This window comes from Haemorhous mexicanus, chromosome 9 (genome assembly GCF_027477595.1).
Source record: "Haemorhous mexicanus isolate bHaeMex1 chromosome 9, bHaeMex1.pri, whole genome shotgun sequence".
NCBI classification, from domain to species: Eukaryota; Metazoa; Chordata; class Aves; order Passeriformes; family Fringillidae; genus Haemorhous; species Haemorhous mexicanus.
The window spans coordinates 9,430,390-9,455,418 of record NC_082349.1 but is presented as its reverse complement, the minus strand read 5'-3'; the positions used below and the strand labels follow the sequence as shown (position 1 = coordinate 9,455,418).

Genomic DNA, 25,029 nt, shown 5'->3' with positions numbered 1-25,029 from the left:
TTCAGGATTTTCTGTGCTCTGGTATGCTGGAAGCTGATTGCAGGTTAAATATGCTGAGTGATGCTTAAGGAAGTTGATGTTGCAGAGCTGAGCAGGGCAGTAAGTGAGGCTCATGTGCAAAATGAGGCACAGGGATGGAAGCACGGCCCAGCACTTGTCTGAAAGCCACAGCAGAGATGTAGTTCCAGCTGGGAGGAAAGCACATCACAAGTGTAACATTCTGCCAGGCAAGCACAAGCCCTGACACTCTTCAGTTGGTCTCCACAGCTGGAGAAGATGAGTCTTACCAACAGAGCAAAACCTTTCCAGTGGAGCTCAGGAAAGCACCTTAAGAACTTGAATTTTTAAAATGTGCAGATAATTTGATTGCAAACATCCTAGGCTTGTTCAGAATGGTGCCACCCTGGTTATTACTCTACTGGTTGGCCGTGTGAAAATCTGTGTTCTGTGCAGTAGAGGCAACTCCCTGGACAGTCTGGAGATTAATTCTAGAATAGTGTATTGTTAGAATAGATTTAAAATTAGATCAGTAATTAATCCTCATGCTGAGGTTTGGAACAGCAGGTAGCTGGTAATGAGCTAATTTGTAACATTTTCTGATTCTTAAACTAAGAAAATGCTCTGAAACAAAATGAAGAGAACTGTGTTTGTGTTGTGTGCTACAAAGCAACCAAATGAGTTTTCTTATTATTTTATGTAACATTTACATTAAACTGAAAAACTTTCTTTCCATTTTCAGCTCATTTGCTTTGTTTCCTGGGTGCTTCTTTGGGGAGAGTGTCTAGAGTAGGTTTGTTATATTGCACACCTGTATGTAATTGTACACTCCATGGTTAGAGGATTTGAAACAATATAAAATCACTTTGTCATTTCATTCTGGAATTTGTTTGCTTGTATTTTTTGGAGGAAAAGAAATGTGATAAACCAGCTTGTGTGAGAATTGCCAAGTAGAGACTTATTTAAAAGGCAGCTATGCTATGTGAAGCATTTAATAATAGATTTGGAGGAAATGGGAAATGAAAGTATGCAGTTGTGCTTAGTTTTCATTCAATCAGCCTTTCACACTTTGTGATGTAACTTCATGGCAGTATAGTGCATAACACAACTGAAGTAGGAGATAGGAGTGCTTGAGAAGGTTTGTTTTATGTTTTTGCCCATTAAATAATGTCTATATTTATTTTAGGGTCTCTCTTCCATAATCAGAGATTTTTTTTCTTACTTCTGTTCTTTTATGCTTAAACAAAGATAGGCTTGGAGTGTGTTCAGAATAAAGTGGATTTGTGTAGTTGAGAACGGCTGTACCAGTCACTGTAATTTGTTGTGACATCTCATTTTGTTTGGCCTTACAGAGTTGTTCCTATGTTGTTAATAATGCAAAAGGTCTGGACTATACAGAGTGGTGTAAGCAGGTGTGCACCAGCCTCAAGCATTAGGCAAATTAGACATAAATTTGGTGTTCACTGGCAATTCCAGCCTTTTCTTTTGTAATTTCTTAGCTTGCAGTGATGCTGCTTCTTCAATTCGAGCTCTAAATGAAGGAGGAGGGCTTGTCTAACATATAGCTTGGTTTAGATGAAAGGAAAATGGCCTTTCATGCAATAAGTTAATTCCTAAGTACAAAGATGTTAATTTTCCTTAAAACAAAAGGCCATCTGCACCCATTTTATTCCTTGCTTTGTAAGTCTTGCATTGCTTGACTCTGTGTTCACCTCGGTTAATGTGTTTGGTAGCAGGCTGAAAGGTGTGGTGGCATTGTGAAAAATGTTGTCCCTTGTGTGTTTTACCCCCATGCACTCTCTGGATATCTGTACTGAAGTACAACCCACACTTCACAAGTTGACTGCATCTTTTTCCTCTGTGCTCTTCTTTTTTTTTGTCCAGTTTATTCTATCTCAAGGGCTTCAAAACAACAGGCAGTGCAAATTTGAGTAGAGCCTGGCTTGCTGAACAACTTACATCTGTTACTGTGTTTGTAGTAATTAAATTGTAGAAAACTTTTTGTGGAAGAGGACCCTGCACTCAGGCAGTTGGTTTTCATTATTGTTTTTATTTAGGTTCCAAAGTTAAATCCTATTTGAAGTTCTTCAGAAAGATGGTGGAAACAGGAATACTGGAATCCAGTCTTAAGGTCATGGGAGTTAGGGTTGATCTTATAAAGGAGTGAATGGCAGATTGTCCAGAGATGGACAAAGTCTCCTTAGTTGTTTAGTCTGGACAAAATAACCAGGAAGGAATCCAAATTCAGGATGTTTCCTTGCTCCTGGGACTTTAATGACAGGAAATAAAAAGCAGTTTTCCTAGGTGATGTTGGGAAGAAGATAGTTCTGTGTCTGTTGTGGTGGAGACTCTGCCTGCAACCTTTAAAAAGTTGCTTGTTGGACTTGTGCTTCCATCCTTCGTGTCTTAACTGTGTGTAATTGTATTTCTTTACAACAAAAGAAGTGTTTATTGTAGGAATGTGCAACCCCCAAACCTGCACCATGAATAATAACACTTTTTCCCCCCAGTTATTCTAGGATGAATAATTCTTAAACTATTCTTGAATGTGGAAAAAAAAAAGAAATCAGTTGAACCAGATGCTTACTTATCTATTTTAGAGAACTAATTATCCCTGTTGTTGGTAGTGCTAAAGCTTACAAAATTGCTTCCATCTTTGAATTACTATAATTAAGACGATAACTTCCACATCTAGTTAACATTGCTGTGCAGCTGCTGCATTCATTGACATGCAGATTTTGGATTTTGTAAATTTTCTGTCATTGTGAATAAAAATTTTAAATACTTATTTTCATTTCCAAAATGTCTGTTTCTCATAAAGAACTCTTTGTAAAGCAAATCAACTGAAACCAAACTTCTGTAATATCAGAGGAGAATCTGGTGAAGTTTGGTTAGGTGATGTTACATTTTAGGAAAATATGTAACCAGAATTAACTTTAGGAGATATGACTGCTCTGAATTTGGATCCTGATTCATAGGGATTTGAGGTCACTAAATGAAGTGTCAAATCTGGAACAAGTCTGATGTTTGGCTTCTGAAATGCTATTTGGAAAGAAGTTAGTGCTGGAGTTAATACGGCACTCTGACAACCTGAGGTAGTTTAAGAAATTCTAAAATTAAAATTTTTGGTCGAAGATTGGGCTTGATGATCTTGTAGGTCTTTTCCAATTTTAGCGATTCAGTGACAAATCACTAATATAAATAAAATGCATTCATGAATAGTAACCAAAATGTGATTTAAGCTATACTTTTTCCAAGTATCCTATTTCTTCAAGTCGATTTCTGTCCAAGTCAATGAGAAGGCTCATGCAATCAGTGTTATCTTGTTTACTTACATACTCCAGCAGTTTCAGCTACGAGAAATTCCTCAAAGCCTATAAATTCAGATGGATTTTGAGACACTTCCTTATCATTATTCATTTATAATAACCAGCATCCCTTTGAAATCGCATGATAGTGATGGTTGGTTATTTATATTTACACTGTTTTTTCCGTGGCCCTCACTTTCATTACACTGATACCTCCTGGGCATTAATCAGTTTTGCTCAGTGAGTTGAAGATGTCCCCTGAGTAAACTGCTGAAATAAAGAATCAAATATCGATTTATGCTGAAACAGAGTCATTGATTTCTTTTTTGGACTGAGTAGGCACATGGAACAAGGTGCACTCATGGCGCTCAGTTTTGAGGTTTGCCCTGGGCTTGTCCGTGGGGGAGGAGGAGGAGGCTGGTTGGGGTGCAGATGAAGAGCTGGGGGCTAGGTGCAGGTCACAGGTACAACGCCAAATGTGCTCAGAAATAACTCTGGGCAAGGGTGCTGCCTTGGGGCCGCATTGCAGTGGGTCCAAAAGCAGTGTCCAGTTACCAGAGCCGTCCGATGCCCCGCAGGGTTCGGTTTCAGGAACGCGCTGGGGACACTTCAGTACACTTAACAAATGATATTTTTACTGCAGGCAGAGAAGTTAACTCCAGAAACAGAGTAAAAGCTCTATTTCCAAAGTGATCCAAAGGCATTGTTTCAGCTCTTTCAATGTAAGATATCCATTTTACTATGTGTTTTTAGAATTAAACCGAGGTGCTGCTGTGATCTCACAGGTCTCTGGACTCGGGTTTGGCTGTGTGGGTGTTTGACCAGGGAAGGGAGGGCAGCACCTCCAGAGCTCTGAGGGGCTGGAGCTCAGCACTACAGCTTTGAGCCCTACAGAAACTCTGTGCTTTTAAAACTGTGTTTTGCCCAAGCTGGAAGACCTGGAGGGGATTTGCTCTCTGAAATGATGAAGTGAGATCTGAGAAAAAAAAAGGTTAACAAGACCCATAGCAAATTGTGAGAGAAAAGGAGGTTCAGGGCAGGACTCACCTTGTGTTTAATGAAAATAGCAAAACTTTGGCTTATAAACAAATAATAATGCTTGAACTCTCTCTGGATTGGTTAAAAACTGATTTTTTTCTAGTTAAAAAGTAAGCAATAGCCAACCTTCTCCCCTTTTGCTTTCTCCTATTACTCCTGTTTTCTTATGTAGGTTGAATTAATTTTTGAGCAAGAAAACATACAGTATTGTTTCAAGGATTCACAAATGGGAATAAATAATAAATAATGCAATTTAAAGGATTAACAAAATGATCTCCTCATTATCTTTGGCCTGGTACTGTCTGTCTGGCTAAAATGAACCTTCCAGGAAATAATTTTTTTTTCATTGGAACTGCTTCTGCCAACACTTAAATTGACTAGTTTGAATTTCTTTGGCATTAAGCCCTGCTTAAAGCCAGCTTTGCTTCCTTCATATTTAGCTGTTCTTTAGGAGGTGCTCAAATGCTGTCATAGTGACTTGTGGGGGGAGAGGTCATCCCACTGAAGTCTGCTCATTACCTCCTCCCTTCACCCTTTTTTGTTTTAGTGCCTACCAGAACTTCATCCCTCTTGTTCTGCATTTCCTCTAAGATTCCTACATCTGTTAAAAGCTTTTTCTCTATTTGCAGAGGGCTCTCTTCCACCAGTAGAGAGTGTGGTTGTACTTGTGTATTTTTCTCAACATAGAACATGAATTTGAGAAGTTGGGAGTTGTGTTTTTAGTCTCTGTGTTTAAGTTTTGCCTTATTGCCAACACACATAAGTCATAGGAATGGCTGAGCAGACCCAAGTGGTGTTTCTCTTTTGCAAATGAGAGATCCAGGAATATTAAAAGTTATCCAGTGCTGAGGGTGCAAAGAGAATAATGTTTTATTCCAAACTTGGGCTAGGCTTTCACTCCAAGCCATTCCCTCCTCTGGGTACATCTGTGTAAACCTGACCTATTTTAAGGGGTCTCAGCTGTGCTTGCTCTCCATCCCCTTAACCCTTTCTCTTTTGGCTCCTTGTATTGGCAAAGACAGCAAAGAAAATGGGTTTGTAGAACTCTGTTCAATTGGGAAAATGCAGGCAAGCAGTTAAAAAGCCCTGAGTTTGGGACACTTCACTTCCCTTGTTATGCTGTGGTTTAAATATACCAAGTTTCCATAGTCAGCTCCAGACATTGCTGTGGTAAAGTGTGCTTTAGGAACTCTCTATAGCAAAGAGATAAATGTAGAGAATGGTGCTCTGTTTTCTCACTGTACTAGTGGTTTTTGTTGAGCAAGTTCTTAAATTCTTACATTATATTTGATACTAAAATACCCAGGATTTTTTTTTTTTTATTTCTTACATAGTAATATATATTACACTAGAATACTCAGGAATTTCATGATTCAAGAAGGATTTTGTGCTAATGTAAACAATGATTATCTGGTATTAATGTTGGAATTGAATATTCTGGGTTTTTTTCAGCAGTTACTGGAATAGTGTAACTGAAAACATGTTAAAAATATCTGTGAACTGGGATTTTAAACTTCTTAAAATCGGGCTGTTAGTTTTTCCATGAGATGTGCACAATGGCAATCAGTTTTTGGATGGACTGTTGTTGAATAATACATGAATGTAAATGGAGATTGTATGGAATCAGTTGGATAATTCTGAGGAATGCTTTAAGTACACTAAAGAGCCTGAATAGCAGTTAATGGTGCTTCAACTTTATTACTGTTTATTATAGTTGGCAGTTCAGTTGTATTTTTTTCTGCATCAAGTTCTCCAGTTTCCTATAGAACAGCAATAAAATAAGCTTACAAATAATAATAGTCAGATGCACTGTATCCTGTGGCAGCAAAATACTCTGGCATTAAACTGTAGTTCTTGGCAGCCCGAGTGTGTTTATTGTTGGGCAGCTCCAGCAGATCAGTCAGTGCACGAAGGACCTGGCAGATGTCAGCATTTGGGGTCTGCAAGCAAAGAGGCTTTTCCTGTGCCTGGGGAACCCAGTGTGGAGCTTCACAGGGCACCCCTGGAGTGGGGCCAGAGAGCTCCTTCCTCAGCCTTTGCTCAGCTTTCCCTGCTCCTGGCTGTTCTCCCACCCCATTGAACACCAGTGGGGTTCTAGGGACCTGTTGTGGGAACTGCTGAAGTAAGCAGGAATGTTTCTGCCATGGAGGATGCAAGCTGGAGGTACAGAGAATAGATGTATGTAGCTGTAGGGCTTGGTCAGTTCTAGGATTTTGCTGGCAACTTCATTTCTTCTGTTTAAACAGCAGGAGTGGCAATTACAAAGGGATTTAACTGTCTAACTGCTCTTCTTCACAGATCCCATGATTTAAAAATGTTTCCCTCACCCATTGCAATTCCTTTTGTCATCTTTAGAGCTAAATGTTTGCTACCAGCAGTCACGAGCTGGGAAGCAAATGGAGGAACACATCCTTCTCTTCACTTGGCTCAGCTTTCCCAACAGGGAAAAAAGAAATCTGAGCTGTCCCATAAGAAGTGTCACTTTCCTTGCTGGAACAAAGTCATGGCAATGAGCGGAGTTGATGGGGTGGAGGCGTGCCTGGAACTTGCTTTGCAGTGTTTCCATTGGTATTGCCACATGTGTTCACAAAGATTTTTGGATCTCAGGTTTTAAGTTTGATTAGTAATCCCACTCATCTGCTGGGCTGTGCTAACACTTTGCTCTGTAATTTTAACTCTGCCCTAAGGAGTATGCTCTAGTTTCTTATAACCAAGCCAATAATTGTAAGGGATTTATTTGCTACGTTGGGTATTGGTAAGAATATCCAGAGCACTCTGGGCTATATTGCATTGTTTTTTGCTTTTTGTGCAAGTTGTAAAGCATGAGTAGCACATATTCTGTGAATCAGGAATAAATTACCAGCTATCTCCAGCGGCCTGTGCAACAAATGCTTCCAGAGTGTTGAAACACTTGCTGCTGACAAAGTACCTTTCTTCCCCGTACATTTCTTTTTTTGCAGGATCATAACTGAGGTCAAGAGTATGAGAAAATCCCACTCTAAATACCGAGAGATTCCTCCTTAGCAGAAAGAGATTCTGCAGGACCTGCCTCGAGGTGCTGCTGTCCATCTGACCATGCCTAATGGTTGTTTTATCTTTCCTTCTTTCTTTCAGCTGTCGGACAAGCAACAGGAAGAGTTTGATTGTAACATCCAGCACATCTCCAACTCTCCCACGGCCACATTCCCCTCTTCATGGACACACAGGTAACTCCCTAGGACTGTTCCACCTGGGAAGCATCAGCAGTCACTCATTGCAGGGAGTTTGAACCTACTGATACTCAGCATCAAAGTATGCCCTATGGAAATTACTCTGACTGTGGTTTTTCACCTTCTCTAACTTGTAAGAGGGTCCTTATAGTTTCAAGATAAATGTTTTATGTTCTGCACTTTCTAGTTTGCTTCCATATCCATCCTCCACTCTTCCTGGGGGATTCAATCCTCCTACATCCTGCAAAAGAGCCTGAGATGGAAAACGAAGCCAAATAAAATTAGATAAATACATTTCAGTAAATCTCTTGTTCTGAGTCTCTGAGCATGGTTAATTTGTGCCAGTGATTTAACTGCAGTTCTCATGAGGAGGAACATCCTGCCTGTTTCCACGTGCCTCTGGCAGCCTGGCAGCTGTGCAGTGTGCCATCTTATGGTCTCTGTCTGCTCCTCATAGCAGCATGAGGTGTTTGGGAGTTCTGTTTCTTTTTTGCACTGCTCCCAATTTTACCATGGCAGCAGCTGGGAAATGCTCATTTCAGAGCACATGGGCAGGAGCTTGTTAGTCATTGAAGTGAAGTGTGTGGAGATGTTCTTCCAACAGAAAAAGAAGGAATAATTCTTCAGAAAGGGTCACACATGCAGATTCAACAGCTTGCCTGAACAGCATGTTCCCTTGTTTTTGTTGCTGAGGGGGGTAGTTGTCACTCTGGTGTGTGACAACTTTGGCTTTGCTATTTCAAAGTGCCAGAGAGGATGACTGGGCTCCAGGTAGGTCCCTGATGGGCACCAGTCAGTAGCAGGACACAGCTGGAATGTTTGTGGCACATCAGCCACAGCGCAGCCTCTCTGCAAACACGTCACTGCTGCGTGCGAGACGAGGAATGTTGTTTTCATTGTCATCACACTGTCTTCCTCCTACATGGCAGTGTGTTCTGCACATGCTTTCTGGAGACTGAGACTGAGGCAATGCTGAGAAAGAACAGCAAACTGATGGGAGCTCAGCTAGAAGGAGCCATCTGCTTCTGTTTGCAGAGCTTTGCATCCCGAGAGGTGATATCCAGCCTGCTGAAAGGAAAAAGAAGGCTGAAGTTATTGTTCAGGGATGCCCATAGAAGCCTCATTCACTCTTAAGTTTTTGTAAAAATCTGCCACATTTTCTTGGGTTGCTATACAAATCTCAGTCATGGAAAGCTAGGAAGATGCTTTAAGTACATTGTTATTCTAAAATGAGTCATGATTTTCAAATTAAAATGTTTACAAAATCTTACAGATGGTATATTAAAACCATTTTCTGCTTCAGAATCTGAAAGAAAACGCAGGGCCAAAAATGTGTATAGGACCACCTCCTTTCACTTCAAACTCCCTTGTTGCTGTTGTGTGTGGTTATGGTAGCAATAATTTTGTAAAATTTAGTTTAAATAAGGCATTTTTCTTGGTAGAGATTCTCCACTTAGCTACATTGTGCTTTTTGCTTTGAATTCATATGCATATATATGTAGTTGGTTTCACTAAATTCTAAATTAGCTCTACAAGCCTTTAACTGAGAAAAAGAAATGCTTGGGAGGTTGTAACAAGATATTGACATGATCATTGGTCAGAAAACAAATGCAGAAATGTTCATAATAGAAACATGTATATTGTATTTTCTTTTCATTTGCTTTTCTCCTCTATTTAAAAATTTTAGTTTTTTCTGGTGGTTTTGATGCTGCTTCAGGCTTTGCAGGCTTATAATTTATTAGAAGTATGTGAGTGTCCTTTGAAAGGAAGAGTAACTACTTAGTGGTGTGCCACTTTACTTTAGCAGTAATTTTCAAATATTTCCTTTTTTTCCCTGCTGTTGCATATGGGATTTAAAATTATTAATTAAAAGGGCATCCTTTGTTACCTGCAAGAGTAGCCAGTAGAGCAAAGGAAGATAAATTTATTTAATTTGGGTTCTCTACCAGTACTATATTTAGGAGTGTTCCCTGGGAAAAAAATAATTTATTCAAGAGACAGAAGTAGATGAAATTTAGAGTAGAGTCACAAATATTTTCTTAAGAAATATCATATATGAGGAGTGAATTTGAGAACAGGCTGTGATATTTGTTTAGTATTTGAACAGAATCTGTCAGTCTGTTTGTTCAGGCACACGCAGTGATGAGTTACTAAGAAATGCTGCTGCCTCTCTCTGGCCTCTTTTGTCTTGAACTTTTCTCTTGTCTTCTAAATGCCCATTCTGAGCCTCTGCTACAAATCAAAGGAACAGCACGCACATAGAGAAACCAGAGAAGCTTTCTAACATGTTTCTGTTCAGATTCCACACTAAAATAAATAATAATAAATAATTCCTAAAATACTAAAATAAATACACTAAATGCACTAAAATAAATAAATGTCAGTAATGTCAGGAGTTTCTCTGCTGTACATGATGTGAAAGTCAGTGGGTGAGATCTAGGAGAGCTGTCTCTCTGTCAGGCAAACCTAGCTCCTCATGAGCACTGATCCAGGCAGAGGGACTTACTGTCTCAAACAGCATCCAACAAGATGCCAGGCAACTTCATATCCTAGAAAATGCAGAAGAAGAGTATTACTTACAGAGCTCTCAACATTTGAGAAAGCAGTACATCCAAACATTTTGAGCCATGCCATGAAATCACTTCTGAATCAAGAGCACTGAAGTGTGCTAGTTCAGTTTTCAGACTGTATGAAGCAGCATTTTCCAGAATGAGCTGGTACTTTGGCATAAAGAGCTACAGCTCATGGGGAGGTCACTCTGCTGGTTTAGTCTCCCAAACTTGTAGTGGCCAGTTTTAGGAATGGAAGTTTGAAAATTTTGCCTTTATTCAAAATTCTTTTTGTTTTGAAATGAGAGGGGGAAGTATGGAGGTACGCATGTGTATTCCCTAATTTTTTTCTATTTCTTTGAATCCATTTTTTAAATCTGAAAATAACAAAGAGGTTACACCATAAGGTTCATAACTAAATTGCCATCAGATCATATTTTAAATAAAAAATCTTAAAATCAAAGAAGTTACGTTGTAATTTAGTAGTAAAGAGATAGGTAATTACAGCTGGGAAATTGAAACTCAGGCTATTTTTAAAATTTACTTTCCACAGCTGTAACTTATCCAGGTTGCTCTCTGGCTTCCAGTGGGGGCACTTGTCACTGCTGGGACCTTTGCCCTGCTCCCATCAGTAATGGCACACGGAGGGAGCTGCTTACAGGCAGAGCTGTGAATGAAATGATTCTGCTATTACACTGCAAGTTCAGTTTCACCTTCTGGCAGAAAAATGGCTATTGCTGAGGTGCCTATTTATTTATTATTTTCAGAGTGTGCAGACTATGTAACACCCCACCCTAGATCCTGCCCTTGTTATCAAAGCTGAGGTTCATCAGCACGTCATACTGTGATCCTTGGCTGGTCTGAGAGCACCATGGCATTCATTGTTTATGAGACTGGTGGTGCACAGGGTGCTTTAAATATGGTCATAATTTTGAAATTTGTGTGTGCTGGAAGGCATCTTATTCTGTAGCATGCACATTATCTTTAGCTGCTTGCTTTAATATTCAGCAAATAATTTGAATATCCCGCACAGAAGATCACAGAAACTTAGCTTTTGTGTTTATTTATTAATTTTTATGGCAGGTTTTACAGCATGGTTCTGAAGTGAATTTTGGGGTTCATGACCTATCATGAATGTCATTCGTGTTTGTAGGGGATAGCTGAGACTGTCATTGCCTGTAAGGTCTGGTTTCATATTTTGAAGGAAGTGGATTTACAAATGCTTTGGCTCCATCCTTCTTCCTGGGTCCGGAAGATGTGAAGGTTCCTGCCTGAATTATTGGCGTTGGTGTTGCTGTGTTGATTTACCTAAGGGCAATCATTCTGTGTAACAGCCTCCCTTGAGACAGGTGTTTCAGGTTCAGTAGTAGCCAACTATAACCCTGGAACAACAGCAGGGGGATCTACCTTTGCTGCAGAATAAATAGGGTTTTGCTCAGCCTTGGTGAATGAGACCACTGCACTCAGTCTTCTCTTATTAAAATACCTTCATCTACAGCAGATGCAGCAGTGCTGGGAAATTTTAGGGAAAGTAGAAATTCCCCTTCTCCCTGTTGTTGTTTTAAAAGCTTCACCCAGACTTAAATTGAATAGAAAAACTAATTGCTTTTCATTTTAAAACTAGAAGCAAATCACAGGGGATCTAATTAAAATTCCAGTGTCTGAAAGAAAATATGCCATATACATCTGAAAAAGTAGTTGCTTAAAAATTATTAGGATCTCTGTACCACACAGTGAAGACTCAGAAGAGTTTGAACACCCACATACTTAATTTCAAAATTTAAAAACTGTCATTACCCAATTTGCTCAGTTATTCGGAAATTCCATTTTGATCATAGCCCAGAAAGTTCAAAGATTGATGAAGATATAAAAAGGCAATGACAGTTCATTGCTTGTTTATAACAACATTGGGCAATGAGGTTTTTGATCAAAACTATGATCTTGACACAGTAGTGTTCATTGCCAGTAAAGTTTGAAAAATGAGAAGGCAAAGACCAAGGTTTCCAGCAAAGCTGGCAGCTTTCCTTGCTTTGTTACCTCATCTATACCACCATGGAAAATCCTCACTCCTGCAGCATCCTAAAATGCTCCTTCAACTTTCTGCTACCAAGTGACTGGTGGCCCTGACCCTAAGGTGTGTGCTGCTGCCAGGACTTGAATTGTCATGCATGACTCAGTTCTTCACTTGGACTTCCTCAATCTCCTGGGAAGCTTGCAGTGCCTCCTAGACTGGGACTGTCAAACCTCTCCATCTTCTTGTGGTTCAAAAGCAGCAAAATGGTTCTGGTTTTCCACTGTGACCATAAGAATTAAAATGAGTACAAGCTTGATAAATGAAACACCAGAAGTTATTTAGCTGAGGGTTCCTGATCACTCTCTCCCCTCTGCACTTGGGATATACTGGGAATGGATTAAACAATATCCAGTTTTGGATGAAGACCTGAATTGTGTTGTATCCAACTGTGAACTTGTTGTTAGTCTTAACTAACAATACGAAAAAAAACCCAACAAGGCAAAGGAAAACAAACCTGTTGGTCAAACTCTTTGTTTTGAATTTAGTTTGCTCTTGATGAAGCAGATTGTGGAGTGGTCTGGAATTCACTTATCTCTCCAGTTCTCTCATCACCCCATGACACATGTTCCATCAGCCTAGGGCTGGTTTAATCTCAACCAGCTGCTATTCTTCCCCTTGCAGTCTTGCAGACCAGATGGAGTTTGCTGGCCTGTGCTGCACTGTGGCCATCCTCCTACCCCAGGAGGTGTCAGCCTGTTCCCCCTCTCCTCCTCCTCCCTTCCTGCTCTGACACAGGTGCCAGGTGTGCACACCTTGCCCACAGAAGTTGTGCAGAGATGCTGCTGCAGACTTTTGTGACCCATTTGTGAGGCTGAAGTGGGAGGGAACGTTGCCTTCAGCTGAGCACCGTGCTTATATTCTGCTCCTGCTCAGTGGAACACCAAAGGTGTGTGGATAACTTGAATTAAAATGAATGTGACTTAATTATAAGCTTAATTATAAGCTTCAGTAGGTTTCTGGATGGGACTGTAACCTCAGGATCACTGCTGCCCTGAGGGGCAAGCTGGACAGCTTGAGCTTCTGAAACAGAGACAAGTCCTTTGCAGATGCCTCATACTTGAGGTTTGACTTTTCAACGTGGCTTTTAAAATAAAACCATTTTATATGGGATTTAAATTTAAAACCATTTCTGATGTACCTTGCAGTGTATTGCTTTTCCAGCATCTATTTTGTTTTCCTGGTCTTATTTTAGTGCTATATGGTTGTCTTTGCACAAAGAAATTGCTGTTGACACATTTACTATGGGTAGTTTCTCTTCTGTGCCTATATTAATGATGGGACAGAGCAAACCACTTCATGCCCAATAGAATGCACACTCACTGATGTGAAGCTTCTAAATTCATCCATATCTTTGAAATATTTCTGTAGTTAGTTTGTAAATGATCCTGGCTTTCAGAAGGGCTTTCTGCATGATGGTTGCTTTTTACTTTGAAATAAAATACATTGCAATAAACCACTCACCATGATTACACACCATATGACAAAGCCCAGAGGAAAAAAATACACCAAAAATTAACTGGTTTTTCTTATTTTCTGTATAGTTTTGCTGGTACTTTCATTTTCATGGTGAAGTACTATTTCAGAAAAGTGGTAGGTAGTGTGGCTGCTGATAGGTTTTAGCCCAATCATCTTACATATAGGTAGTCCTTTTATTATGTGCAGTTTTCATGGTATATCCTTTTTTTTTCCCTCAGTGAATTTTGCATTCAACCTTAGCATACATTGGGAAGAAATGTTTTCTTACTGTTTATTTTTGCTGAAACTGTCATGTGTCACTTCTAACTCAGGTTTTTCACGGACAAGTGTTAGGAAAAGCTTGTAGATAGAAATTACTGCAAAATATTAAATTTATGGGTGGTACATTACTTACCTGAAAGTGGGAAATGAAACATACCCTTTAAATTATTTTAAAAGGAGGAAAAATACTGGTACATCTGTGTCAGAACAGTTCTTTAGCAAACTAATGCTCAAAACTCAAAGACTCAAAGCTCCATATTTCCAGTTATTTGTGACTGCAACATGCAGTTCAAAGTCTTTCAGAACACTGAAAACTTACTCCATTTGTTGCAAATGTAAACAAAATGGTTTTGACCTGTTAATTTTTGCTCTCTTAAACAGGTAGCAGTCCCTTGGACAGTCCCAGGAACTTCTCTCCAAATGCACCTGCTCATTTTTCCTTCGTTCCTGCCCGAAGGTAAGGCAAGATCTGCTCTCTTTGGACTGGCAAGCAAATAGTCTGTGCATTTTATTTACTAATGGCCTGTGGGTTAGAACATTTTTGATTGTGTTTTACTTTCTTTGATGTCTCCAATTATATTTTTTTTTTTTACTCCTTATGGCTTACATCTTGGCAGCACCAAAATGTATTAGGTGCTTTTCAGACCTAGAAGAAGATAAAGTAAATGAAGCAGTTCATGCTGCCTAGGGAAGAGGCAGTGTTCTCCCAGAAGAATGACTCGTAGGGCACGTGATATGACACATAATTTAGTCAAAGTGACATTAAAGCCAGTCATGATTAGGGTAATTGTAACTTAGTTGTAGTCCTAGATGTTGCTCTCAGTGAGGTGTATTGAAAATGTACTGATCTTCTTTGCTGTGTCTGCACAAAGGTGTAAAATACCTTAAATTACGTGTGCACAACTCTGTGTCTTCATTCCCTGCCTTCTCACTGCTAGTGACTCCTGACTTTTCTGTCTTGGGCATTGATGCCAAGAGAACATAACTGCTCAATGAGGAAAATAGCTGATAATTGAAACTGCAAGTCTAAGAGAGCCTCTACAGCAGCAGCCCTGAGAGAGCCCAGTGTGGAGCTGTCATCTGTCCTGCAGCAGTGCTGGACAGGTGCTGGTCATGCGGTGTGTCAAACTGCTGGGAGGAAATCTGATCCCACAGTGGTGGATTTAGTGTAAGGAACTGGAATGAGAGAATAGAGACAGCTGGGAAAAGCAGAAAAATGGTGATATGAATCATGAGTCCCAGCAGGTAGGCAGAAATGGATAATGATACAGAAAGGTGAATTTTATGAGAAAGAAAGAATAGGGAAATTAGAGAGCTCCCAAGCAGTGCTTGTGCATGGGAGGTGGGTTATTGGGTTCAAGTGTGAGGAAGGTATTTTGGATTTATTAAACTCTGCCTTAGTTGAAAAAAACCCAGTCTGAGTATAAATGATCTGAGAACAGGAAATGTGTGATCATCCTCAGAGGAAGTAAGTTTTCTCAGAAAGACAGATTTAGCTTGAGGACTAGTTAGAAAAGATGATAAGTCTCAAAACTTCAAAGAATAAAGGGTTAGGATTTGATGGAATAAGGTACACTCTTTATCTGAATGGCAGGAAAATCCTGGAGCATTTCTCCATTGAGGTGATTTGCTAGAAGACCTGGTGTCCTTGAATTCTGTTTTAAGCAGACTTTGGTCTTCTGGTCTTATGTAAGAAAATGCTTTTTAATAGCACATGAAATGTAAGAGACTGGATATGTATTTTCCTGTTGCCTCAGAGGGAAAATGAGTGCTTTACCTGCAGCTTAAACAATTGAAATGGATTCATCCACATTTGTTTTTAAAGCCTCATCTGGATGTATTCAATAAGCTCTGTTGAAATCAACTGAACTGTTACCAGTTTTCACAGTATCTGAAGTATCTCACAGGAGTTCTGGATCCTGGAAAACAGGAGAAAAGTTGCAGCAGAAACAGCAGTTATTGTCAAAACTTATGTAATTTTTCAATATCATGTTTCAATCCTTCAATATGGCTTTCTAAAACTCTGAAGAGTGCTCTTTCATACTTTTCCACTTTCTAAATCTAATTTTTAAAGAAATAGGTGAATAAAGGTTAAGCCTGTCCTGTTGAGTACAGTGGTTCATTTTATAGTATTCATGTTCCTCTCCATACTTTTCCTGCCAGGGAAAAGAACACTTAAGCACTGCTTGTTTTAGAAACCTGTTTCTATTTTCTGCTTGCATTACAGCCTGAATAGCTATGCCAGCAGTAACAACAGATACATACTGGATTGCCCCATACTGGTATCAGAATAATCTCTATATGATGGAATTAAGGAATTACAAGTGTGGGGCCAGAGAAATGGATATTTCACAGTACCTTTTCACTGGCATTGCATGGGGCTCAAGAGATCAGGCCCTTACCTGATTTCCTGCCTTTGCCATCTCAGAAATTACTAGTTGCTGATTTTCTGCCATTTTTAGTGGTAATTTCTTCATTTATTATCCTGTTTGGACGTAATTTGTGAATTCCATTCTTTCTTTATAGTCCTGTGATGAATTCTTTCTTGAGATGGAATAGGAAACTTGTTTGGAAAGCTTGTGTTATTGTAAAGGCACTACAATTTCCTGCAAGTTTGTCCTTAGTCTGACTTGTGATTAACCATAAATCCCTTGTTAGATACCCTTTCAATGATTGTGTCAGAGCCACAACACGGGCAGGAACATATGGGTAATTCTGCTCATACTCACTAAAACTGATGCTGGAGGAGTACCAGTAACAGAAGATGAAGGGTTTTTTTCAGAAATCACATGCATCATTTGCTGCTCCCTCTCTCATAATTATTGTACAATTTTTTCCACACAGCCATGGACACAGAGCAGACAGGTAACGTGTATCCCATTGCTGCTGTTTGTGTGTGTGTGTGAACTGTGCTTCTGTGCAGCTGAGCACGTGTCCCTAACAAGTTCGTGCTGTGACAACCCCATTTAGGCATTCAGCTTCTAGTCTTTGTAGTAGAAACAGAAAATCTTGACATTTTGGCTTAAAACAATAAACAGGTAGTGCTCTGGAGAAGATGTGTTGTTTTTCTAACTCCTTGTCTGAAACTGATCTGCTTCTTTGTGAAATAGCATTTAGCTGCCATAAAAAACACCTTCATAATTAACTAATTAAAATATCATTTTAGAGGCAAAATTTGTTGCTTGCATGTCTTTGTTGGGCTAGCAAAGCATCTATAATAAATAAAAAACCTAAAGGTGCCATTCCAAGTGTCTTATCCTGAAGTAATATTGCATGTTGTCTCTCTAAAAGTATGTTTATTAACAAAACATTAAAGTACTTTGAAATGCTTTGCATAAGTGTAGGAGGAATTTGCCTTAAAGGTCTTTTCCCCTTCCTTGATTTGGAAGATTTTCACTCTTGTCCTGCTTCTTTCTGCTAAAGTAGAGCTGATATGTTTCTCCTGACTCCTTAGCACATTGCTTGCCTGGATTGCATCAGCAGAAAACAGCCTAAGCCTGAAGGGGTGTGCTGGAATTTTCTAATTGAGAAAGATATTTTCTTTTAACTTGGTAAAAATGAAAATTCTTAAGTTATTTCAATACACTATTTAGGTATTTCAGTTAAAAAAAAAAAATCAAGCTTTGCTTTTGCAAGAAATGAGTAACTTGTGCAGCAAGCAACAGAGTGTTTTGCTCTGGGACTGAGGATCCAAAGTGAGGTTGAATCATTGACATAAATATTTCCCCAGAGCCCCTGTATGTTGCAAGAAACTCAGTGAAGATTATTGAAGTTCAGTGTTCAATCCCTTACCACAGCATGCTACAACTTTGTAATGAGGATAGTTGTTGTTTTTCAGGGTTAAGAAAGGAATTCCATTTCACTTGAAATTATTTTGAGATTGTTCTTTTACATTTAATTGTCTTGCCAGAGAAAACATCACCTGTGGCTAAATGGGGTTTAGCTGTAACGTAGGCATGCAATAAAAATCTGCATTACAGACTTATTATTTTTTTAATGCATGAAGCATGAGTCTTTTTAAAACTCTATTGACATAATATTCTTTCAGTGATGTGGAACAGTGAGTTTATTTCCCTCTCATTCTAAGATAGATGGCAAAGAGAGGTGTGTATCAGTGCCTGAAAATAAAAGGAACTAGAGCTGGAAAAACTGTAAACAGGGGTTTTTGTCTTGGTGGGCACTGAAACTTTATCTGGAGGCTTCATGGGTATGGATAGTGGGATGAGAAGAATTACTGTGAGGATAACAGTTGAGGTTTTTATAATCACTATTTCAGACCTGTACCAAATATCCTATTTTATAATGCACTTGCATGAATGCACTGTATCTGTGTGTACCAAACCCCCCCATACCTCTCCAAAGTGAGTTGGAGCTGTCCTAATACAACTTCATGTTATGACCAGCTACTGATAATCTGCTGCAAGAAAAAACCCAAGCAAACGGAAACTGATGTGAGGAGGAGACTTCTAACATCCATCCCACTGTGCAACAGGACATGGTTGTCCATTTAAAGTACTCCAAATGTGGGAAAATAGATCAGAGATAGAAAAAGTGCTGTGAGACTGAGCTAAATGTAGTTCAGTTTCCATCCTCACTGAGATTGGGTTTGGGGGAAGAAGAGGATTTCAGGGAGGGCAGCACTGATTCTTCTCAAAGCTTTTGTGTAATTCCTCAGTTTGCCACTGGCAAAACAAGATCTTTCTGCAGTATCTCCACAATGTTTGGATGTTTTCCCTGTGGAACATGTTTATTTGGCTACAATAGGGAAATAATTGCTAATGTTATACTGACTGGAGGAGAAAGGACCCTGGGTGAGATTTCTGTGATTTACTTATGTATTTGGAGTGGGCTCCTTGGCTCTGCTCCTGTCTGCTGGGTTTAATTTTCCAGCTGTGCCAGGCAATGTGCTGGGCAGAATGCCCTCTGAATAGGTAAACAAATAATTCTGCTTTCAGTTGATTCTTGATCTAATGTAATTTTTTTTGTCCTCAATCTGAATCTTCATTTGGAAGGCAATGAGCTGCATAAGTATGATAAGCATGAGTGTCTTTTTCAAAGAAGTTTGCAAGGAGCTGTTTGTATTTGTCTGTTTTAGGAAGTCCAAGTTCTGTACAAGTACAAAGCATCTACTTAATGCAGGATTCTGGTGCCCCTTTACTTCAGCTTCTCCTAGGTCACCTAGTTTTGCTTTTAAAACTTACTCTGATTGCTTTTCCACAAGTGTGATTGTAATTAGGATACCTGATTTATCTGAATAACTCAAGGCATTAATATAAAAGCGTGAGGTTAGGAGATGCAGAGGAGGAACTTGCTTGTTTCTCTCCAGAATTAGCCACACTGTGTTCCTGACTGTGATTTCCCCTTTTCCCCAGAACGGACGGACGCCGCTGGTCCTTGGCCTCCCTTCCTTCATCGGGATATGGAACAAACACTCCCAGTTCAACAGTTTCAGTAAGTGACACAGACTTTTCCAAGCAATTCAGTTTGTACAAACACACCCTAACAAATCAGCTTCTGAGTCTCTACTAAAATACTGGATCTTTCTTCATTGTTTTGCTAACATTATTTAATATACTAATTATTTTAAAAATTATTTTAATTATTAGTTGGTTCTGCTGCTTTTTTCCTCCATTTCCCAGCTCCTATCATCTTGCACTTTGCCTTCAGCATTGGTGAAATCCCAGTGCAGCACTTGGCTCAAGTGATCATTTGAGAGGCACAAAGTCTCCAAAGTGGCAGGACTCAGAGATAGTGCACAAATACCTTCCAGCTCTCAGCTTTTTGTAACTGGGGAATGAAATTCTTGTCTGCTTTCAAGTACTTAGGCTGAAAACCTCTTCTACTAGACTAGCAGAAAGAAAAATTGATAAGCCACATCTGTTATTCAGCTCCAGTAATTTGAACCTCCTAATGGAGCTTTCCAGTTCTTACACCCATCATTAGAAGGGCTGGCTGCAGTTTGCTTGAGTTCTGTCAGCAATACCACCAAGCTGGCAGCACCATGTTAACCCTTGTAACTCTGACATGCTTCCTAAAATGAATCTTGCTCTTTAGTTTAAGTCAGCTCAGCACTGTGGTTATCCACATTAGAGCCTTGCAAAGACAAACACAGGACCATTAGAACTATAAAGTACAGACTTAATGTAACATGCTTTTGTATGTGTCTTATGGTGTCTTCAACTGTGTGATAACAAATCACTGCCTCTTTCCATAATACTGATCATTTGGTTTTGTTTTAATTATTTAGAGGATGCACCTAATAATTGTAACACCTTCATTATTTAGGGCTCATTACTACATGTTATGCAAATCTTGCACTGTATCATTGTTTTTCTTGTGAAAACAATGGTCTAAGTTCATCCATAAATTTTCTAGTGCCTCTCAAACACAAATTTATAAGGTTTTTTGGGGGTGAGTGTTAAATTCAATCTATATAGAAAAAGAAGAATTTGGGGTCAAAAGTTTCCTTTTGGTATAAATTGATACGATTAAAATTGGATTCTGCAATGTTAATCTTATCTCTATAACTTCATTTGTTCAGACACATTCTTGCAAACTCTTGTTCACACAATTTCTACCATTTGTTATCTTTGAACTTCAAGGCAGTTGTTTTCTTGTTGAGTTTTTCTCCTTGGAAGGCAGGTGATTTGATTTCAATGTGCATACAGGTATGTGGGCAGGAGCATAGAAAAATGTACATGAAAAAGATGTCCCTGGTTTCACTGCCACACATATTATACACTCAAGCACTTGAGAGCAGCTGTTGAGGTGGTCTGCTTTGGCCTTTATAGTCTTAGGTTAAATCTTTATGGGCATAATCCATGTCTAATTCCTCTTCAAGCTATGGGAGCGTGGAGCAAGTACAGTTACCTTCCATATGGATGGCATCCAAAAATAGCTTGGTCATTGGAAGTCACTGTCACAGCTTCCAATTCACTTGTGAAGATAACACTTTTGGAGGTCAAACTGTAGATTTTAAAGAGTTTGTAGTTTGGCCAGACTTAAAGTGGATGCCCATGGAGAGACAAAAGTAACAACACCAAAAATGTGTTGGAAGCATCAGTTCTTACTTTGAAATTGGGACATCAAGGCCACTTTGCAAAGGTCTCGGCTTCCTGGCATGAGAAAGCTGAGAACTTTCTAAAGTTCTGTATTTTCTTCTGTACTCAGTCATCATGTTTGTCTCATGTCATGTTCTCAGAAATAGGCCATTTTGATTAATGTTTTTCCATGAAACAAACAAACAGTTCAACAAATCTGAGATAGACATGTCACACAGAAAGCATCAGTTCAAATGGTAATTTTTCAAAGTGCAAGTGACAGGGAAATGTATTGAGAAGCATAAAGTGATACTTGTAGTTAGACCTGAATTCAGCTTCATTCAAGATATTGGTTGAAACATGTAATTCCAAGGCTTTTCTTTTTTTCCCCTAAGTGACTAAGTTCCTCATCTCTAGACCTTTTGCTGGTTCAGTAGTAGAAAGACTTTGAAATGGGCTGTTTAGTAAGCAGTGATGCAATTGTTGGAGCTATTAAACCTGGTATTACATTTCTAAGCCAATCCTATTATCTCAGTATTTCACAGATTAGAATTAATTTGAATTGATCTGAATAACACCTCTAAAGTTGATAAGCAGTGTTATTCCTGCATAGACTTTGAAACTGAAGTAAGAGTCAGTGAAGAGGCTGCAGATAGGAATTTAACAGAAGTTTGGGCTTCCATTTCATATGGGCAGTCCTCAAGATTGTGTTTCTTTCTCAAGCAAGATCAAGGAAGCCAGTCGACCTTTGCTCTGGTGTATGTACCAGTAGGAAATGAAATATCAAGAAGGGCCCAGTCTGTTCTGTGTGCTGCTGGTTGAGGTTTTGTGTGAGAGCAAGAGCTGACCCTCAGCTGTGTGATCATAGATCACCTGCTGTACCAACCTACTGAACAACCCAAAGCATTTACCTAGTCCAAGGTCAGTGAGGACCGGTAGGTTTTGCTTCATTTTTTACTTCCAAGAGAGGATGACACTTCAATCAAAACCAACCACATTTACCCTTTTCTTTACAAATGATGAAGACCAGATGTATCATCAGACCAACACTGAAGAAGCTGGGGAAGGCCTTTCTAGTTAGGTGAACATAAAATAATCAGTTAGATTGGCCAGTATACAATTATTTTTAAACAGTTAATCTGCTCTTCATTGTCTAGATGCAGAGTTAGTTTACAAGCAACAGTAATATAGATTGATTGGTTTTTTTTTTACTGGAGAATAGTTGGCTAATTCTGCATCTGTAATTAAGACACCAGGGGGATATTTGTATTAGTCTGCTGCAAATATTGAGTACTGTGATGTGATTACCTGAAAATCAATACTTCAGAAGTGTTTCACTTTGCTTTCATGCTTTTTCATTGAAAGGTCATATGCCTTAATACTGCTAGAGAAGCCCCTGGCAGAGAATGTCCAGAGTCTTTATCTTCAGGGCCTTCATTAATTATTCTCTGGAATTCTAAACTTTGTGATCTGATTGCTTTTAGGGAGAGGAAGTGGAGGGAGGATTTTGCTGTGCTGTCCATGGGTTGACTAGCACTACTTCCCCAGTGATTTTGCTGTTGGGAAACATAAAATTTTTAATGATTTTTCTAGATTATAAGTTCTGATTTTTTTTTCTAATTCAAGTAACGATGTGCTAAACTAATTTGTTTTGAATCAGACATGCATTTGCAATACCAGAACTTGGATATCTGTTAAGGCAGGTTTTTAAGTGTCTTTAGTACTTCCTTTTCTGTAAAATTCCTCGGTGCAGTGCAGCGGGAGTGGACCTGGAGCCAATTAAATTTTTGTCTAACATTGGATCTTTAGGTTGATATGTGTTATATCACCTGATTTTCTGTTTCTTACAATACTTGGAATAACTACACCATTTGAACATTCTATGTGACTTGTTCATCTCAGATTTGCTGGTTGATTGGGTTTTTTCCCTCAGAAAATGTCAATCCAAATGATCTAGTTGTATGGCAAGAGACAGATATGCTTTCTTTCCCATGCTGGGTGAGTTAAATGTTTGGTCATGTGTGTTATATCATGTATAACTCCCTCCTACCAATACTTCTGGTACTAGGATGTGATGCTTCCTGTCTAAGTGAGGGTTGTTGTAGCAAAAGGAAAAGTTTTTCTGCAGGAACAGTTTAGGTAATTAATTTCATCAGATAATAAGGAGCTGTGGAACTTAGGTCAGGGTGATGTTTTTAATAAGGCCCGCTGGTGTTGTTCAGTGCTACTCTGATTATTCAGCACCTTTCTTTTTTCATTTTCCCTTTTGTTTTTAAAGAGAATTTTTAATTTGTCCTTAAGTAATTTATTTTCTTCTCTAAAATGGAAAGGGGCATTGAAGAATCACATACAAAAAAATACATTTGTTAGTCAACCTTCGGCTTTTTCCCCGGAATGTCTAACTTTGATGTTATTAGCATTTCCCACAAATATTTCCACAAATATTTCTTTTAATGTCAGGTTTTATGAGGTTCACAAAATAAAACAGTTTCATATCTATTATTATCACAGGACATGTGTCATATAAATGCATCAACTAATTTACAGAAGAATGTTTAACTCACTGATGAGAAACTTTGTTAATCTTAAAGTCAGATGCTTTATTTATTATTGCTTCCCTGAAGAAGCCTGATGGGTAATGAAAAGGAGAAATAAGATCCTGACCATTTACAATAGCAATTTCCAGTGAGGGCAAATAACCAGAAAGCTCTTAGGTCTACACAGCTCCATAGCATTCTGCATGCCAGTGAAGCTCCTGAGCTAAGAGAATATGAGGGAAAAGGAAAGAAAGTTGCTCACCACTCCAGGAACCTCCTTGTCCCTTCTTGACTAGTGCTGGTACTCACGTGCCTTCCTTTCTGTCTCCTGACAGTAAATTATCTGCATGATCAGATGTGCTGGTTCCAGAATCAGATGCAATGGTTCCCTAGCCCTCTCCCAAAGTTTTCCTGATCTCACCAGCTCTGTCATTGAATGTAAGGGTTGGCTTAGCCTGATGAGAGCAATGAAAAGAGGCACCTGGTCTGATAAATAGCTTTCTTTTCCGCTGGAGTGCGCAGTGTCTGGCAGAATCCGTTCCTCTTCCATTCATTAGCTGACCCCTATGCATGCGTTTAGTGCATTTCTTTTCTGTATTTTTTTCTGTACTCAGTCATCATGCTCATCTCAGGAGAAGCTGCACCAGCTGCCCTTTCAGCCCACGGCAGATGAACTTCATTTCCTGACAAAGCATTTCAGTACTGAGAGCATCACTGATGAGGAAGGGCGCCATTCTCCAGCCTTGAGGCCTCGCTCTCGCAGTCTCAGGTGAGCTTTGGATTGCTTGTTGAATTTTTAAGATGTTGGACACATTTATTGCATTTCTAGATGTGCTTTCAGATCTCAGAATAGTTACTTGTAGTTGCTTTGTTACGTGTGTTTGAAACTTTCAATCAGCATTTAACGCACCTCATCTGATCACAAAGGATTTTTTCCTCACATTGCTGGGCTTTCGGATTGCAAAGTGGTTGGTATGCTCTGCTTTTGTATTTTCACAATAACTCTATGAAAACATGATCAGCAAGTGTCTCAAACTAAATGCATAGCGTGTAGATTTTCTTTAGTGAAGTTTCTTCTCAGAATTTTGCTGCAATATCATAAGGATGTGGTTATAACCACTTTTAATAACTTTTCTGGCAGTGCTTCAGAGTAGATAAAATCAAAATCTTAAATTGAGTTGCACCCCAGCACGATTTTGTAATAGTGCTGAAAACGTTTCTGCTGCATTAATAGTTGAATAATTTTACTTTTGGTTCAGAGAACTGGTTGTTCAAAGATAACTGTCCAGGTTATTTCCTTGTGTAGTTGATTTCTCCATACATAAAACCAGAAGGAACTAGAATTTCATCTTTGGCAGAATTACAGAATGGCTGAGGTTGGAAAGAATCTCTGCAGGTCATCCTGTGCAAAACCCTATTCAAGCAGGCTGCCCAGGATCATGTCCATATAACTTTTGAGTATCTCCAAGGACAGAGATTCCACAAACTCTCTGGGAAATCTTTCTGCTGATCTCTAACAGTTATGTGGAATAAATCCACA

General features: G+C 39.2%; 1 protein-coding gene across 7 annotated transcripts in view; it reads left to right on the top strand.

Annotated features, from left to right (window-relative positions):
- Positions 1-25,029, top strand: part of MAST2 (microtubule associated serine/threonine kinase 2) — a 186,386-nt gene that overhangs the window by 113,570 nt on the left and 47,787 nt on the right. For 3 of the 7 annotated variants that reach the window (XM_059853907.1, XM_059853911.1, XM_059853913.1), the window contains 5 exons: positions 7,458-7,549; positions 14,294-14,369; positions 16,757-16,777; positions 19,285-19,363; positions 24,104-24,258. In XM_059853907.1, coding sequence (XP_059709890.1) covers positions 7,458-7,549; positions 14,294-14,369; positions 16,757-16,777; positions 19,285-19,363; positions 24,104-24,258 — 423 coding nt within the window. The remainder of the gene's footprint in view (positions 1-7,457; positions 7,550-14,293; positions 14,370-16,756; positions 16,778-19,284; positions 19,364-24,103; positions 24,259-25,029) is intronic. The other 4 variants (XM_059853909.1, XM_059853912.1, XM_059853908.1 and 1 more) reach the window with 3 other exon arrangements.